This window comes from Fusarium venenatum (assembly GCF_020744135.1).
Source record: "Fusarium venenatum strain MPI-CAGE-CH-0201 chromosome Unknown EDB82scaffold_3, whole genome shotgun sequence".
In the NCBI taxonomy this organism is placed as follows: Eukaryota; Fungi; Ascomycota; class Sordariomycetes; order Hypocreales; family Nectriaceae; genus Fusarium; species Fusarium venenatum.
Genome location: NW_027072131.1, coordinates 4,927,353 through 4,944,344, shown reverse-complemented (window position 1 = coordinate 4,944,344; position 16,992 = coordinate 4,927,353). Strand labels below are relative to the sequence as shown.

Here is a 16,992-nt window from a genome sequence, read left to right as displayed (position 1 = left end):
TCAGCTTTAATCGTTATGACGCAGCCATGTTTATTTGTAAAAACCATGTATGAAGTTTTACTTTAGGGTAGTCAAATTGTACGAAGATACCCACAGCCTGAGGCATGCATACGCATATACCCGAACGTTACCCACAATCAATCTCAGACAAATCCTAATTCCTCTTCGGCTCAACCATCTCCAACAACCGGGCTTCCGCCGACAATCAGCCATCGCGAAGCCGCAACCATTCAGATCCGATCCAGACCAGTCCACTCCGGCGCCGTCTTCAAGGGTCCCGCTCCGCTTACTCCAGTTCCGCCCACCGAGTTGAGCTCCGAGCTCCGCCGCCGCCTTTGCAGGCTCAGGCCCGGCGCAGGCCTTACCTGGTTGCTTTTCTCACCATGTCCGACTCACCCCCCCCATCGCCATCCTCACACGCGACGGCTCACGCGTACGCAAGTAATGGACTTGAGATGCTGCAGGCTGCCAGCGATGCGGCGCATGCCATCATTGATAGTCCCCAGAACTTGCAGCATGCTGCCTTAGCTGCTGCTGAGGTTGTTGGCCATCAGCAACAGCAACAGCAGCAGCATCATCATCAACATCAGCATCAGCATCAGCATCAACCAATGGACCAACCTTCCCAAGAAGCCCTCCCCCACACGTCCGAATTGCCGACACAGCTTATCCCTGAAAATGGAGCTGTTATGCGCGATCCCACCATCAACCCAAAGTTGACTCGTCTCCGACGTGCTTGTGATATGTGCAGCATGCGCAAGGTTAAATGTGACGATTCCAACATTCCCTGCCGACCATGCCGAGAGCTCGGTGTAGACTGTACCTTTAATCGAGAGACAAAGCGTCGAGGACCACCCAACAAGCATGCCGAAGCTGCAAAAGCCGCCAAGCGGACACGGCCGGATATTCCAGCTGCAGCGGCGGCGGCAGCAGTGTTTGAGTCATTGTCTCCTTCACCTCAGACTGCCGCCAAGACGTTGATGAACATTTCGACCGAAGGTGTTCTGGATGCTGAAGCTATTGCGCCCATGCCAGTCTTGGAACTCCTCGTTGATGACTTCTTCACCTACATTCACCCACTTGCACCCTTCCCTCATGAGCCGACATTCCGTCAATCTTTCGCAAATCGCGAAGATCGTACCAAGCCCGAGTTCCTCGGGTTACTGGCTAGTATGATCTGTACCCTTGTTGCGTCCTTTCCCAGAAGCGCGAGAGAGCACCTCAAGGCACAGCACAGCACTCATCTGTTCCCTCGAGCTATCGTCATGGTTGAAAAATGCCGTGAGATTGCTTTGTTGACACGTGGGAGCAAATGGCAACTCAAGCAGCCCAAAACGCTCGATGACGCTGCGACCAGCTACTTTTTGGGTCTCGCTTCGGGATATACTCACCAATGGAACGCCTCAGGTCACTTCATGGCCGAGACACTGACCCTCCTTCGCGAGCTGGGTTTCAACCGGCCCAAGCACCCCGGCGATCTGCCAACCTTTGGCAATGACAATTGTTCTCCAGATCCTCTGCCGTTCAATCATGTCAAGGATCAGATCGGGAAACGCATTTTCTACTGCTTGCTTCTAGGTGTGCGGTATGTATTAATTATGGTTGTTTTGAGCCAAACTAACATATTACAGATCCTTCTCGCAACTTGGTGCATCGTCTGCCGACATGGTCATTGCCCCAGCTACACCTAGTCTGCCCTATCCCGCATATCCTGAAAATGTTGACGATATCTGCGTTCTTGCCAACGAAGTGATCCACCAACAAGACGGCAGTGTTACCCTGTTAACCGGATTCCGGTTTGCGATCGATATCTACACTACCATGAACGGCATCGTGAGTCTTGAGCTAGCTTACGGTATGAGCAGCCTACCCTGGGCAGATCAGCGAATCCTTCTTCGAGACGGTCTGCTTGCAGCCAAGAGTATCACCGACAATCTACCACCCGAGCTACAACTTGGAGATCATGGCATCGAAGCAAATGCACTGACCAGCTTCGACGACTCTGGTATGCAATACGCGCCCCCTGCCTGGCCCAACAGCCAGCCGGCCCACGACCTGCGCAACGTGATCAAGAACCAGCCCGCGCGGCGTCGACATCTCCAGTACGAGATACAAAAAGCCAACATTTTTGTTTCACAACTTGCGACTCGTTCGTACTTTGTGGAATTGTATTTTGACCTCCGGGATGTCCACCTGACGGAGCAGCAGCAGCAGGACAACAATCCTATCGAGGGCCAATCAGAGGAGGAGAAGGCGGCTCAAGATGCAGACGAGAAGGAGATACACGATTTTATGTCGGCGGAGCGTGAGCTCATTGTGCAGAATCTGCTCACTGTCCTAGGATCTATTTCGCAGCGAAATATGGAGCCCAACGGCGGATCACTCATCAACAAGATTCGTCAAGTAGCGTCAACACTTCTCAATGATGCACCGGAGCGAAAGGGGCCATTCGCGGTCAAATCGGAAGAGGCGTTGTCGCAGTTAATTAACATCTTGGTCAAGCTGGAAAAGACAGGCCCCGCCAGCGGAGGAGGCATCGATGCACAGGACCCATCGCAGATGACATCACAGGATGAGGAGGAAGAACTGCGACACTGGGCGGATCTACGAGATTATCAGATAAGATTCGCGATGCAGGGAGGCTTCGCCGGAAATCTGTAACGAAAAGGTTGGGTGGCGATTATGACACGTCAAACGATACTGTTACATCACATCACTATCGGGGATAAAAAAACAAGACCTGATGCTAGTGAGAGGCAGTAGTCCTGTACGATACTGAGGCGTTGGCGCGGTGAAAAGTCTCATAGAGTTTTGGGGAACATCTGTCCATGTTTGCAAGGTTCAAAGAGCTAGCAGCTTAATAAAGATGATGGGATAGGCCAGGCGCAAGCTTTGCAATCCCGCAATGTATTCATTTCCCGTTTATCAATCATTGCCAACATTAACGCCCATCCTTCATTGTAGATCAACCTCTCCGTATCCTCATCTTTCGCCGTATACTCTTCATAGGACCGGTCACAAGGAATTTTTGGTTCGATAGTTCAGCCGTTCCATTCACTGTCCCGTAATTTGCTTCTACAGCTGTTGCACCCGACATGGACCCTTCCAACTCAGCCAGCTGAAGGTTGGACCATGTATCATGCGTCGGTATATTGCGGTTGGAATGTGGTGGTGATGTGTCCAGTTCGTATGGCCTTGTTGGGATGTCTCCCGTCAGTTCAACGGGCGAACTTGATGTGCTTAGCGCCACGGAAGATGGTCTTTCAGACTCGTCAACTGTCGAGTCTGAGTTTCTTCCATACCCCAAATTCCCAGTAAATCTTCTTCTCGGGTCTGGTGACAACATTCTCTCAATATCAGCATCGCTGTAGCCTCTAATCTTTAGACTTTTGGTTACTGCCGGGTTTCCTCGGCCGTCTTTGTACGTCGTGTCTGCATTGCGGTTCACTAGCATCTCTAAGATCCGTCGCCTGTCCCTGCTCAATTTCTTTCTGCCTTTGTACTCGTTTGGAGCACAAGCGAGCATCAATGGCGTCTCATTCAACCCCGAGACGAGATTGACGTCCGCACCCTCGTGTAGCAAAAGCCTTACTATGCTCTCGTTCCCTCTATCGCATGCCTCATGAAGAGCTGTTGTTCCATATGCGTCAGTTGAGTCTATATGGACCAACTTGAAGCCCAGCTCTGTAGAAGGCGAATGGTGCACAGGCTTCTTGATCTCTTCAAGAAGCAACTCCATCGTACGTTCAGTATCACATCGATGCAGCGGCGTCCGTCCTTTGGAATCCCATACATGGACTGAGCCAGTGACTCGCAATAGTGCTCGCAGTACAATGTTGTTTGAGTGCTGAACCGCCACCAGTAGAGGCGTATCACCGTTGGTGTCTGGAGTTGCATGATATACTGTGAGAACCAGTTGATGAATAACCTCTGGCTCGACGACCATGTCTGCAGCTGCCTTGTGGATTAGTGTACTGTTAACCAAGTACTCATCAGGTATGGAAAGACGTCCTTCTATTTCCGCGGCTTGAAAGTCATGTTTGTGACACCAGTTGATTGTCTTTGCGAGTGCATTGGGCTCAGAAGTAGGGTCATACAGCAGTCGCTTGGATAAGATCCTCTTAAAAGCATCCAGATTGTCCCATTGTCCCAAACACTCGTATTGTTCGCATATCAGCATCGATATACGCTGTATCTTGTCCGAGTTGTTGCTGCGATCAGACAAATATGTATTGAGAGATAATCTCAGGAGCTCTATTGCTTCCTCACGGTCGCGTAGTTCGGCGCATAGGGTTCCAACCTGTTCCTGTTCATCGCAAAACTCGGGGTTGACATCGAGGTCAGATTTGTCGAGAAGACTTTCTCTAAGTTTCTTCAATCGCTCCCATGCAAGGGCTTCGTAAGATTTGACGTTTGGCACACATGCTTTGATGATACGGATATAGGATATCTCCATCTGAATCGAAACCGACACCGAAGTCGCAATCGCATCCTCATCCGTTGACTGCATCTCTTTTCGATGCTGTATCGCTTCTTCGTGTGCCTTCTTTGCAATCATTGGTAATCCGGCTTCGTACATGCGCTTTGACCGAGAGATGGCGGCTTCAAACCTATATTTAAGCTCCTCAGGGCTGATGACACCTGAAGGCCTTCTCGATGCCTCGTTTCTGCTGAATGTATTTGGTGTTACTGGCGGGGAGGCATCGGCAGCCACAGGGTCCGGAAATTCGCGTTGAGCTGCTACGTCGGCGACTTCATACAGCGCTTCCCTCCATCTGTTTAAATCGGGTTGTTCATCTTCGTCTAGTTTCTCGGGATTTTCGTCGCTGATGCCCTCGAGAAACTGTTGGACTCGGTTGACACTAACAATAGGACCAGACGCAGGTGCAGAAGGGGAATCTAATCTGGCAAAACTGTTAGTATTGTGCAGAGTGAGACGGTGAAAACAGCATACAACGATAGACCAATAGCACTTAGCTGGAAGATCTGGGTATTACGACTCAGACGTTCAAGCAACTGGCGGTCCTCTTGAAGTTTCAGCTTGAGAGGTAGCCAATATTTGTTACCACTCCTTCTTGGGTCTATTGTTCTTTCCAACTTTTGGAGATCATCCATAAAGTCTCTTGTGAACTTATCGATGGCTTTGCAGAGGTTCTGTTCCGGTCTTGTCAAATTACCTTGTCGAGCCCTGATCCTCGTGTCCATCAGATGAAGTGACTCGGCCAACACTCCTCCCACCACTTTCCAATGTTCGACATTCCTCGGCGCATTTTTTATCGAGTTGACAACTTGATCGATTCTCCTCCACGAAGCAAGACCAGCAACAACAAAACTCAGGATGGCTGAGGCGAACTCTGCCATTTTGGACGCAGTAGGATCATGGTGATCTTTCTTGTTTGTCGCAGGTAAGCTTGCCAGACCACTGACAACACTACACTGCACCCTCAAGGCGGACAGGAGTGGGTTTTGAGGATGACGCAAGTACCTGTTGGTTTGTATACGGAATATATGCACTATGCATCCCCGCATACGAAATCAGGCTGTGAGCCCGCTCCAATGTCTCTTACCTGTGACACACACTCTGCCGTCAGATGACCTCGGTGATTGAAATTTGAGCCCACAAAGAGGTACTCTCCTAGTCTTGAAAATAAGGCTGTACCACTGGCCTTGTAATTTCATTGTAACAGTGTTCGATCAATTGCTGGCGAGTATCAGCATTCCGATTCCCTGAACTGCCAAGGCCAATTTGTTTCTACAAAAGCAAATCCGCCCCCTCTAATACTCTCAGCCTTTTGCTAACCGCGCATCAGGCCAAAAGCAAAAGAGACGAAATTAGCAAGCCACTTTATGCTACTTAGACTATACTTCTTAGACTATTTATTTTTATAGCCTACAGCTTAGAGGTCAACTCTTTTGCTACCGACTAGCCGCGTAGCCCCTGTTGGGCTGAGACAGGGACTGGGGTCCAAGGATCATGACTTGCAAACAGTCCGGGAGAGGGCTGAAATAAACTTCCCCGTGGGGTGCTTCCCAAAATGGCGATATGACCCGCTAGTTTACGCCCTCTTGCGATGTTCTTTCTGGTGGGTGGCGAGCTCGCAGTGCTGACCATGTTGGTTTACCCGCAGGTCGTACATAACTTCATGACTCTGCCTTGTTTGTCCTACATACTTGGCTTTGGGGGCTATGTTGGTACATTTCGTTTCAGCCATTATGCACAAGGCCTGGAATTAAATCAGGCTGCCGTAGGAAAGACAATGGGGACGAAAAGATGTCGTTTGTTCCTTCCTGATCTCATTTTGTCTTGAGGTTAGGAGCGCTCTTTCTGAATCAAATGCGCATCATACAACGGCCATGTCCAGAAGCAATAACGGTAGACTGGCCAGTCTCAAACAGAGATTGGAAGCGTTTTTGGAGAGACAGATTCATGAACGCGACGAGTTCGGCAATTCCTTAGGTGGGCAAAGTCTTGTCAAAATAGCACCTCCTGTACTGATTACTATTCCAGCTGGTGTATCGGAGCCCGACTTACGAAAAGGCATCGATGCCCTCTGCACCGAACTCCTTTCACTCGAACGTTTTCAAGTCGAACGGGTCGCCGAAGTAGCAAAGAATGGAAACTATTACTATCGCCTGTCTAAAGGACTGATCACCAACCTTTCCCCCGTTGTTGAGCTCACACAAGATGAGAAAGACAATCTCGTATCCGAACGAGAACGACTCTTCAGTCAAAGAGGGATGCTCAGCATCATCTGCACTGTTTCACTTGCAGCCTTCCTCCAGGGTCATGTCCAATCGTCCATCAACGCCATGAGTCTCTTTGTCGAGACTGTTGGCATCGACATCGAAAACCAAGGCAAAACGCAAGAAAACGGCGCCGACAACATTGCCCAATGGCAACTTGGAGCCATGAATGCGATCCCCTTTCTCACGGCTGCGTTTCCTGGCGCACCTTTATCACTGCCTGTCAATTACTGTCTCGGTCGACGAGGAGCACTCGGCCTTTCAGCCCTTCTTATCATTGCGAGTTCGATTGGATCTGCTTTTGCCAAAACATGGCAGCAGGTTCTTGGTGCTAGAATTGTTGGAGGAATAGGTGGGTATCACAATCAATTACCAACACCTAAACTGACATCAGGGTCATAGCTATGGGCATCAAGGCAGTCAGCGCCCCCATACTCGCCTCCGAGACAGCTGTTGGATACTGGAGAGGCTCTACGATCCTGGCATGGCAACTTTGGTAAACATTGACACCTCCATACTGACTCTTTCATAGCTAACGCTCATATGTAGGGTCGCTTGTGGGATTATGATAGGGTTTGTTGCCAATTTTATTATCTCTGCTGCCACCAACACTCTAGATGGGAAGCCCAACGCCGAGCATAATCAACAAGGTGGTAGATACCACGCGCTCCAATGGATTGCTGCGGCTCCCGCTATCCCATCCCTCTTACTTTTCATCGCTGTCTGCTATTGTTATGAGAGTCCTCGGTTCTATATGCGACCTGATACGCCCAATTATAACCTTGGCCGTGCCTTCGATATTCTGCTCCAAGTCCGAAAGACAAAAGTAAGTCTAACTGTATACACGCTGTCTTATCGATGCTGATGTGTTGCAAGCTCCAAGCTACCCGTGATCTGTTCCTAATATGGTGGTCTAGTGAGGAGGGAAGAGCTGTCCTTGCCGAACCACACAAGAACCACAACGAAGAGACTATTCACCAAGACCACCGTAACGCGGAAAATGCAGACGGTTCTCGTAACAGCAGAACAGCGAGCTCTGGACTAACGTATTCATCGCTCATTTTTGTTGTAATGAAACTATCGGCGGATCAATTCAAGCCTCTATTCACTAGACGAAGGCTTAGAAACGCCCTATGGAGTAGTTGTACTGTCGCTCTCGCACAGCAGCTCTGTGGAAGTAAGTCGTTTCTCCGGCGTCATACAATGTACATAGCTAACATGTCTTTGCAGTCAACGTTTTCGCATTTTACTCGAGTAGGACACACACTATCAACCTTGGCCATTACTGACATTTTACTAGATGGAATCTTTAGTGATTACGGTGTCAGAACAAGTATGGCCTATAGCTTTGGCTTTGGTGTGTATCCTGTCTTGGCTTGATGCTATCGGCGGCTTACAAAAGCAGGCTGTGTCAACTTTTTCTTTGGATTGTTGGCTATGAGGTACGTTACCGCACACTCATCTATTGGCTTGCATCTTTAACCTAACGACAGGTCAATTGATATCATCGGGCGACGCCGCTGGCTATTGTCAACACTGCCCGTGATGAGTCTCTTTCTTATGGCAGCAACGATCGCATACGCAATAGGACCCCAAGATACCACAGGAGGCCAGTCCAGGCCTGAAGCAAACACTTCGGCTGCAATCGCTGGTATCATTTTTATTTACCGTGGGTAGACTTACATCAGTATTAGGTTGGTCGCTGATCTTTTGAAGTGTTTTCTGCAGCTTATTCGCCAGGGCTCGGCCCGATCCCGTTTACTCTGGCATCCGAGAGGTTAGTCGTTCATGTTCCATCTTTTGCTTAACGACGACTTACATGTTGCAGTTTCCCTCTCAAGCATCGAGAGGCTGTATGATATACCGCCGCCTGTCTGACGATGTAAAGTCACTAACGTTCGCTAGGGCGCATCCGTTGCAATCTCCATCAATCTCTTTTTCGCAGGCCTCCTGACTATTCTCCTCCCTCGTATCAATGCACAGTTCAAGATAGCCGGCACACTGGGATTCTTTGCTGGCCTCAATGTTGTTGCTTTTGTTCTCATCTTTTTCTTTGTCGAGGAGACGAAACAACTTACTCTCGAAGAACTCGACCAAGTGTTTGACAATCCCAAAAGGCAATTTGTAAACTACCAAATGACCCGCCGTCTCCCGTTTCTTTCCAGAAAGTATCTGCTGTGGAAAGATGCCGAGAGACCTCAGGCGTATGATGAATGGGCGCTTGAAAATAGACAGGGGTCTGATTGGGGCGGGCGAGATTGAAGGAAGAAGGACTTAGTCGCATATTGCTTGGCTGGCTTGGCTTTGACGCTCGGTTCGAGGTCTTTGGGAATCTTTGGTTTGTCGACACGTCATCGGATACTGGATAGCAAGACTGATATTCTGGACGTCGATCCTAAACTTGTTTATCAGTAGGTATTTATCTAGTTATTCGCATTTCGTATTTAAACTTTTAAACTTTTAAACTTTCCGTCTCTCCACTTCCACGTTCATAGTCTACGGGCTAGAACGATTAACAGCCAACAGCCGACATCCACCTCCACATTCCGTTAGTTAGCAACGTCATCCTGTGCAACTCCAACAAATCCTCAAACGCTTCCAACACATCCAATCCATTCATTCTCAATCACATCTACAGAACCAAAATGGCTGGGCCTCAAGATTACTCGTACGGTAATCAGCAGCAGCAATACCAACAACAATATCAACAATACCCGCCTCATCAGCAACAATATCCACCGCAGTACAATGCGCCGCCGCCCACATACGCGTACTACCAAACCCAGCAGCCATATCAGCGATCTCCACGTCAAAACTGGGCTGTTACCACAGCGCGATCTTTCAACATTGCTGTTCCGGTAGTCATTATTATCTTGAGCATTTGGTGGTCAATCAGGTCACAGACATGTCCTGATAATGCATCATCCATTGGGCACCCATGTTCTTGGCGACTCTGGGCTGCTCTCCCAGTTGTATGTTCACATCCTATTCTCCCATCTTGGGCTACGAAACTGACACTTTGTAGGCATGCGTGGCGGCCATTTGGTCGGTCGTGATGAACATTTCTGCGCGTCGTGCAACGCACTCAATGTCCTCCGTTCCTCCAACTGTTAATGCGGTCATGGAGCTCATTATCGCGCTCGGCGCGACGGCGTGCTTTGCCATTCTTATTTACCACATCGAGAACTACCAAGTCTGGGGGAGAACTTCTGAATCTATCATGATCGCTTTGCTGGTGATACTAGCGTACGTATTGAACCATTCCCGAGAGATAGACAAGATGTGCTAATGATTCGCAGCCTTGTTAACTATATTCTCTTTGCATGGACGGTTTACGAGACGAGGTTTCATCGAAAGCAGAGGCAGAATGCGAACAGTCAGATTCCCATCTGAGATTGTGAGTTGCCATCACACCTGTGGTGTTGAGTGTTCTACCTACGTGCCCATCCATGCTAGAGGCTAGTCAAAACATGAGACGCACACCAAGGCGTACTAAAAGAGCTAAAATGACGGGAATGTAACTTATACTTGGGCTATAGCTATCGAGGTCATTTCTGTTGATGTTGTCGCTTGTGGATTATTTCAATGTGACATGCTACTTGCTTGTTGATGACTGGATGTTGGCCCACCCCGTCAGCGGAACCATACCAAAGAATGTCCAAATCAGTTATCCAACTCAAACTTACTTTCGAGGAACGCCCTCGGACCGGACCACACGAACCCCCCATCTAGATCCCCGTTCCCGACTGTCGTGCACAAGTCACCCAATGCCTTTCTGAGACCCAAAGGAGATCTTGGTTTGGATAGAGATGGAAAGCAACATTGGAAACGTGCAAAGAAGTCGCGGTCGAACTTCTTGACGATATGTTCTCGCCCAGAGAAGTCAATTACCAAGATTATCATACAGAACGGTTTGCCCGAAAGCTGTGCGTAGACCGTTACGCGATTCACGATCTCGGCGATTAGGGCATCTGATGGATTTCCGTGCCCTTCTCCGTTCTGCCATGAGTCACCAACAAGCAGGTATTCAGGCCACTTGTAGAAAGTCGAAAGTTGAAAGTCAGCAGATGCTATTCTCGGTTCTTTTCCATGACTCCTCGCCGTCAAATGTTAATAAATGTTCGCACTTGTTTAGCCTTTTGTGTCAACAAGAGTTTAAAGGGGCCATGCATGTTGCCACCACACCTTGTAAATGCAAAATGACCAAGACACCGCCTATTCGTTCAAATGCCCATTCAGCTTTGTGGTGAGAGGCTACCTGCCTAGAGTGTAAAGGAAAAGCTTGAAATGATTGAGTCTATTTCGGAAAAAAAAACACAAAACTGAATTCACCAAGAGGAGCTTAAATGCTAGCCTTTAGGGAATGAAGATAAAGTTGCCGTAATTTAATCTAATTAATGCCCGCTACTAACTGTACCTTAACTTTACCATGATAAAAGGGGGACTTGAGTTCTGAAGCATTTGACAAGACTTGCGAAAGTAGTTTGGTTTCTTAAGAACGCGAAAAGGATGACGCAGTTACACAAGAATACCTACTCTAACATCCTGACTGTACTTAGTATCTAGACAGATTGATATTCCGTTCATTATTTTACTTAGAACAGCAAACGTGGCATTGTAAAATCCACAAGGCAGAGGGAAGTACATTTTGCCTCATTTTGTAAACTAGGCAGGTACCTATGATTTCGACAACATCTTTCCTCATAGCAACCCAGGCACTGAACTTATTGTGTCTCTAGGTTACAATTGTTATCAACTTTGTTTCTGAGATCAATAATTAGAAAAGCTTTCTTAGGTATAAAACAAACACGACGTTACCTGCGTCCTGACCCTTTCACTTTACATCTACACAAACATCAACAGCACTCACAGATTCGCCAAACAACACCATCCCGGGTCAACATGCTTTCCAACACCGCCAATACCAACAAGAAATTATCGAACAACATGCGTCGCCGCACCTCCCCCCGCTTGAAGGCCAAGACGCTCAAGCATACGTTAGACTGTTTGAGCATCTCCACTCAGACGAAGCAAGCGAATAGGCTCACCAAGCCTATGGAGGAGAAGAAGTTGAAGGCTACACAAAAGGTGACCATCTGTCTCTCCGAGCCTTGGGACCACACCAAGTTGAAGGAGGCCTTGGAAGAATCAAAAGCCCTTTTCCCGCTGCCCAGTGACTTGGAACTGGACTGCCCTCTGAGAGAGCTCACACAAGAAGAGCGTCGCGACTACTTGGAGACTCTCGAGCGAAGACGTGACGAAATGACCGCCAACATTCGCCTGAAGAATTCGTTGCGTGCCATGGTCCAACGATACAACAACCGGATTGCAAGCTGCCAATTCTAGGTGTAGGCAAAGCCTGCATCCCTATCTCTTGGTCTTGGTCCTCTTTCTGTATCTTTCTTCTTCTCTTTTCGCGTTGCCCTTTCCCTTTAGGCCTCCTTTCTTCAATCTTTAGAGAAGGCCTACTTCAGCTTACGAGAAGTACTACATCTCCCTTCTGTGCAGCGTCTGGTTCCCGGCCTCACGACGGGTTTGATCAGTTTTCATGTTAAAATCACAAATACACTCTTTTATTGCCTGCTTTAAACGACTATAGTATACCTCTGATTTTCCCTTCCTTTGTCGATGTTGTGATGGCCTGCCTTTGCCTTTCCCAGGGGCCTGTTTCCATTTTGTTCAAAGGCGGTCGTCTTAAACTGTCTCTGACCCAGCGTAGTTAGGCAAAGTCGACATGGAAGTGTGTTATCTGTGAACGCGGTGAGAAGGTACACCTTTCGGCTTTACCTTTTTAAAGTATTTTAACCTTGCCATTGATCAACCCTGGCGACCCAAGGATCTGGGTCGGGTGGGGATGATCATCTTTGCGGACCAACAACTACATGTGCTCTCGATTCACATATGCAAGCGATTGAGAATACATCAATTTTAATATTCGGCTAACTCAGGCTTGTCTCGTAATACCCTTTCCCAACTACACAAAGTTCACATGGCCAAAGAACTTGGTAATGTGAAAACTGGCTTTGTCGGGTGAGCTCCAGCCACCAAGGTCTTGATCAGGAAACATCTTGGGACTCGTGACTGTGCGAAAGAAATTCATCCTCCACTTTGTACCGCGTGCAAATCCAGGATCGACGTTAAACAGCCCCAGCGGAATCTGTGCCTTGCTTACCCACTTCTTTGCCCGCCTGTTCAATTGTGTCTCTGCCGCAAATCCATCACCCTCAGGGTCCGAGATAAAGAAATGGTCGAACGGAGCGCCTTCAGCACGAACTTTGGAAGGGTTGTAGACAAAGGCTTGGTAGGTTACGTTGTTGGGATTGATTTCGTACTCGAGATAGGTCTGCGGATCGTCGGTTCCCTTGTAGATGAACGCCTCAACAACTTCGTAAGCCCAGATATCGTCGTTCGTTCCTTGGGATTCGTTGAAGTAAAAGTATTTTTCGTCTAGGGCCGTGAATTGTAGGGACAAAGCGGTGTCTGTGTAACAGAGATCGACTTCGGTACGCGGAAAAGGATCACCGTCGGGGACAGATTTGGAAAACTTGACGGTGCCGTATTTGGGACACGCGGGCACGCTGACTGAAGGAACGTGAGCCACAGCGAGAGACGCAGCGGTCAGGAGAAGAAGGCAGTGCATTGTTGAAGCAGTGAGAAAGTGATACGAGATGGCGCGACGATAGGGTACGATAGGATACTTGGTTTGTTATGAATATTTTATTGATCTTTGCAGTTTGGACCCCAAATGGATCCTGACGATCCCTATTCCTTCAGGATGCACTTTGCTCGTATTTTCTCAAATGATTACTGAAAGTGATTGGTTGCATTGCAGTAGGAGGAAGGAACATTGGATGATCTGCAACGTAGCAATTGGAAATGTGTTTGACTTTTGGGGTAACCAAAGAACACTCGTGACCACACCAGATTAACTACCTGCTTGGAGTGGGGAAGGACGGGATGACGGGATGTCTTGTCCTCCTTGTCCTACGGATCGAGGGATCATCTTTATGTAAGACATTCTGTGAATTGGCTACCTACCTATTTTAGACGTGCTCGGCTTACGCGACTTTAACTGGGGGCCTGGGTAAGCCGTCAACCGTATGTTACATGCATAGAAGACATTCCTATCGGATGGAATAATACAAGAACCTCATCTTCTTTTGATTTTATCATGTCCGGGTGTCGTTTTAAGGCTTCCTGAATGATGGACCCAGTGCCAACATTGAAATTTCCCATTAAATGAGCCGTACCATGGATATGAGTGACCGGCTGAATTTATCTGATCCTTCAGCACTGGTTCATATAGATCTGGCTACCTTGAAGTTGACATTAACTTTGATATCAAATAGGTGGCGAGCACGGATAGACGCCACAAAGAGCCTCATCCCCTTTGAAGCGATAAACTTCAGATAAGCGGCATCCCCTGAATCGAAAACGAACGCCACCATCCTTTGATATTGCAACTATCTTGAATAAACTGGCACATACGACCATAGCTCGTAGAAAATACGGGATCCCGTCCGCTCTCCCATAGTCAAGCTGCGAAGCGCTGGATTAGTAGTTGGGTCGGTGACGACCAGCGAATCCCCGGTGTTGTATGTTTTTTCTCTTACTTTTTGAGGGTTCTGACACTACCCCCATGTTTTGCTAGTTTTACATGAGTTTGATTTGATTTGGATGGGGTTCTCCTCAAAGTTTGATAGCTAGTTTCATGTGAATACAAATCCGGATGCTTAGCTGAACTTTCTTGTCATAGTGAATCGCCTAACGATATCCAGCGATATTAGCAAATTGTTAGATTCAGTCAGAGGGCAACTTAACTTATTTGTAGTATCAAACGGGGCAGACATAATTGTTCGAATCTCTGTCAGTCCAGATCGTTGTACTTTTCAACTCTCATCGGCACACTCGGGATAAAATTAATATCAGATGCCAATGCCATGTCATTGCCAGCTTCGCCGGGTCCGTGACTTCTGATTGGCTCGTCAAAGTATTACAAGGGTTAGCCAAGTTTTACTATCTCCACTTCCACTATCTCTCCATTTCCGTCAAGCCTCTGTTGCCAACAAATTAGCATCAACAAATCTGGATCCTCAGTTATGCCGCGCAAGGGGAGCCGCAAGGTACGATCTGGCTGTTTGACATGCAAGGCCCGCAAGATAAAATGCGATGAAGGCAAGCCCTCGTGTCAGCGATGCGTCATCGGTGGGCGGATATGTCAGGGGCTTGATTTTTCCAATCAAACAAGGTCTCATCAACTTCAACTCGTACAGCCACGAAACCACGTGCTTGGAGATGCGTTGAGAAGCGAGTCGAGGGTCATCGAGTTCTTTTGCAAGGTTGCGGCGCCGTCTTTATCAGGACCTATCGATCCCTACTTTTGGACCCATATCGTCCTCCAATTTTCAGAGTTCGAAGAGTGTGTCAGACACTCTGTCATGACCATTAGTTCGCTATTCGAGAACCGCCGGAGCCGTGATAATTCTTCGGCCATTGCTGTGCAGAGAAACGTTGTTGCTTTGAAGCATTATAACGCAGCTATTCGCGAACTCCAAGGCCCTAGAAGTCCGGATCTGGTATTGACCTTGTTAACGTGCCTCCTCTTTGTCTGCATCGAGGTCCTGCATTCAAATAGTGATGTCGCTATTCGGCATTGTTACCATGGTTTAAATTTAATAGGTTCTTCTGATGTACCAGAATGGGTCATGCATTTTTTGATGCCGGTGTTCCGGCGCCTTTCAATATTGCCTTTTTACTTTGGGGATTCACAACCTTTGGCCAATTGCCCTGCCTTGACGCAACCAAGCTCAGCAATTACTTCGTCATTTTCATCATATTTCGAAGCCCAAGTTTCTATCGACGCTATTTATAATCTGACTATACAACACTTTCGACAGACCGGGGAGTACCGATTGGGTAAAATGAGGTATCAACTGAGTCCACCAGAAATACTTGCTGAACAAAAAATGATACATCAATATCTGTCACAATGGAAGTCCGCATTCGAAAAATTCGAATCCGAAACGACAGTCAAATCAAGTCAAGCAAAAACCTCACGGGTATGGCCATTTCAGCTGTATCACGTCTGTACCGTCCTCTCAACTGTTATATTTACAACAGAGGAGACAGATTACGATGAATTCATTCCTAATTTTAAAGAAATGGTCAAGGGCGCTAAAGAAATCGCCGGATTGAGAACCAGACCTGCAAAGGCCGAATTTCATTTTGAAATGGGCTTCGCGCCTTTTCTCTTCTTCGTGGCCATCAAATGCCGGGATTTTCAAACCCGAATGGAGGGCCTTCGCTTGATGAGCGTGCTCTGCGCGGCACAAGAGAGTCTTTGGAATAGCCATACGTTGCAAGTTGTTGCACAGCGGATCATCGATCTCGAACATGGCGTCACAGCTGGGGAACACTCAACGCAGTACCATGACATGCCTGCCGACGATATCAGAGTTCGACATTTTGTCGTTGGCCCAGTAAAGTCCGGACCTGGCGGCCTGATTGGGAGAGAAATATCCTTTTATTTACCAACGAACGATAATGGTATATACGTCAAGCGTGAGATATTTTCCATGAAGAGGTTAAACGAACCTCTAGAACTCGAAGGATCACCGGGGGTTTTTACTGTCGACCTTGCTACCGAGACGTTATAGGACTGAGTTAAAGGGTTAGCAGCACATCGTCTCAAAAAATACTTGCTGTTTCGCTGACGCCACTTTCTGAAAGAGGGGAGGTGGATAGATGGTAGTCACGTTGACCGTGTTTCATCATATTCCAAAGAGACTGAACTTTGACACGGGAAACGCCGAATGTATTGTTTTTGCCGTTAATCTAAAGACATTCATGAATTAAATCATTACCCCCCAACTCCAGACGCACGTATCTCTAGATGTTTTTTCTTGCGATACATGCTCTCCTGCCATCACCCGTCAAATTTGGGTATCAGGGAATCCATGATCTACTGGAAATCGTTGGGCCAGCACTTCTCCTTGGGCCACAGCTTCGCATCATGTGTCTCAGCGTGCACCTCGAGCTGGAGTTTGTTCGTGTTAACAATCTCCTTGCGACAGTTTTGGCACTAGTTGCGTCAGTCAAGAATTACCACTCATACAAAAATCACATACGATGGAGGTGGGCTTGGGGGCCTTGACAGGTAGACCGTTGGCCTTCACAGGAGCACGAGTTCCGGCGGCATCTGCCCTCTTGCTGTATCAAATGTCAACACAATGCTCTATGATGACAGGG

At 47.9% G+C, this 16,992-nt stretch overlaps 7 protein-coding genes across 7 annotated transcripts; 5 read left to right on the top strand and 2 right to left on the bottom strand.

Annotated features, from left to right (window-relative positions):
• The first annotated feature begins 83 nt into the window (after nt 1–83).
• Nucleotides 84–2,813, top strand: EDB82DRAFT_250954 (uncharacterized protein). The gene is made up of 2 exons (XM_025728072.2): nt 84–1,585; nt 1,632–2,813. Exons 1-2 carry the CDS (start codon nt 384–386, stop codon nt 2,659–2,661), a joined length of 2,232 nt encoding a protein of 743 aa, XP_025582476.1. The 5' UTR covers nt 84–383; the 3' UTR covers nt 2,662–2,813.
• Nucleotides 2,814–2,965: 152 nt separating this feature from the next.
• Nucleotides 2,966–5,361, bottom strand: EDB82DRAFT_434357 (uncharacterized protein; the record flags this gene model as incomplete). Its single annotated transcript, XM_065607739.1, has 2 exons — nt 2,966–4,862; nt 4,958–5,361. The coding sequence occupies 2 exons, from the start codon at nt 5,359–5,361 to the stop codon at nt 2,966–2,968; spliced, it is 2,301 nt and encodes a 766-aa protein (XP_065464089.1).
• A 993-nt stretch (nt 5,362–6,354) lies between these two features.
• On the top strand, nt 6,355–9,006 carry EDB82DRAFT_527443 (uncharacterized protein; the record flags this gene model as incomplete). The annotated part of the gene is made up of 12 exons (XM_065609173.1): nt 6,355–6,457; nt 6,509–7,096; nt 7,147–7,240; nt 7,294–7,570; nt 7,621–7,921; nt 7,975–7,998; nt 8,045–8,101; nt 8,150–8,186; nt 8,238–8,413; nt 8,461–8,521; nt 8,573–8,597; nt 8,650–9,006. The coding sequence occupies 12 exons, from the start codon at nt 6,355–6,357 to the stop codon at nt 9,004–9,006; spliced, it is 2,100 nt and encodes a 699-aa protein (XP_065464088.1).
• Nucleotides 9,007–9,238: 232 nt separating this feature from the next.
• Nucleotides 9,239–10,272, top strand: EDB82DRAFT_250951 (uncharacterized protein). The gene is made up of 3 exons (XM_025728069.2): nt 9,239–9,716; nt 9,770–9,990; nt 10,044–10,272. The coding sequence occupies exons 1-3, from the start codon at nt 9,390–9,392 to the stop codon at nt 10,135–10,137; spliced, it is 642 nt and encodes a 213-aa protein (XP_025582473.1). The 5' UTR covers nt 9,239–9,389; the 3' UTR covers nt 10,138–10,272.
• Nucleotides 10,273–11,321: 1,049 nt separating this feature from the next.
• On the top strand, nt 11,322–12,287 carry EDB82DRAFT_507650 (uncharacterized protein). The gene has a single exon (XM_025728068.2). It carries the CDS (start codon nt 11,647–11,649, stop codon nt 12,088–12,090), a length of 444 nt encoding a protein of 147 aa, XP_025582472.1. The 5' UTR covers nt 11,322–11,646; the 3' UTR covers nt 12,091–12,287.
• Nucleotides 12,288–12,647: 360 nt separating this feature from the next.
• EDB82DRAFT_507649 (uncharacterized protein) lies at nt 12,648–13,707 on the bottom strand. Its single transcript, XM_025728067.2, has one exon. It carries the CDS (start codon nt 13,382–13,384, stop codon nt 12,719–12,721), a length of 666 nt encoding a protein of 221 aa, XP_025582471.1. The 5' UTR covers nt 13,385–13,707; the 3' UTR covers nt 12,648–12,718.
• A 974-nt stretch (nt 13,708–14,681) lies between these two features.
• Nucleotides 14,682–16,548, top strand: EDB82DRAFT_250917 (uncharacterized protein). The gene is made up of 2 exons (XM_065607318.1): nt 14,682–16,414; nt 16,474–16,548. Exon 1 carries the CDS (start codon nt 14,844–14,846, stop codon nt 16,398–16,400), a length of 1,557 nt encoding a protein of 518 aa, XP_065464087.1. The 5' UTR covers nt 14,682–14,843; the 3' UTR covers nt 16,401–16,414; nt 16,474–16,548.
• The last annotated feature ends 444 nt before the right edge of the window (nt 16,549–16,992 follow it).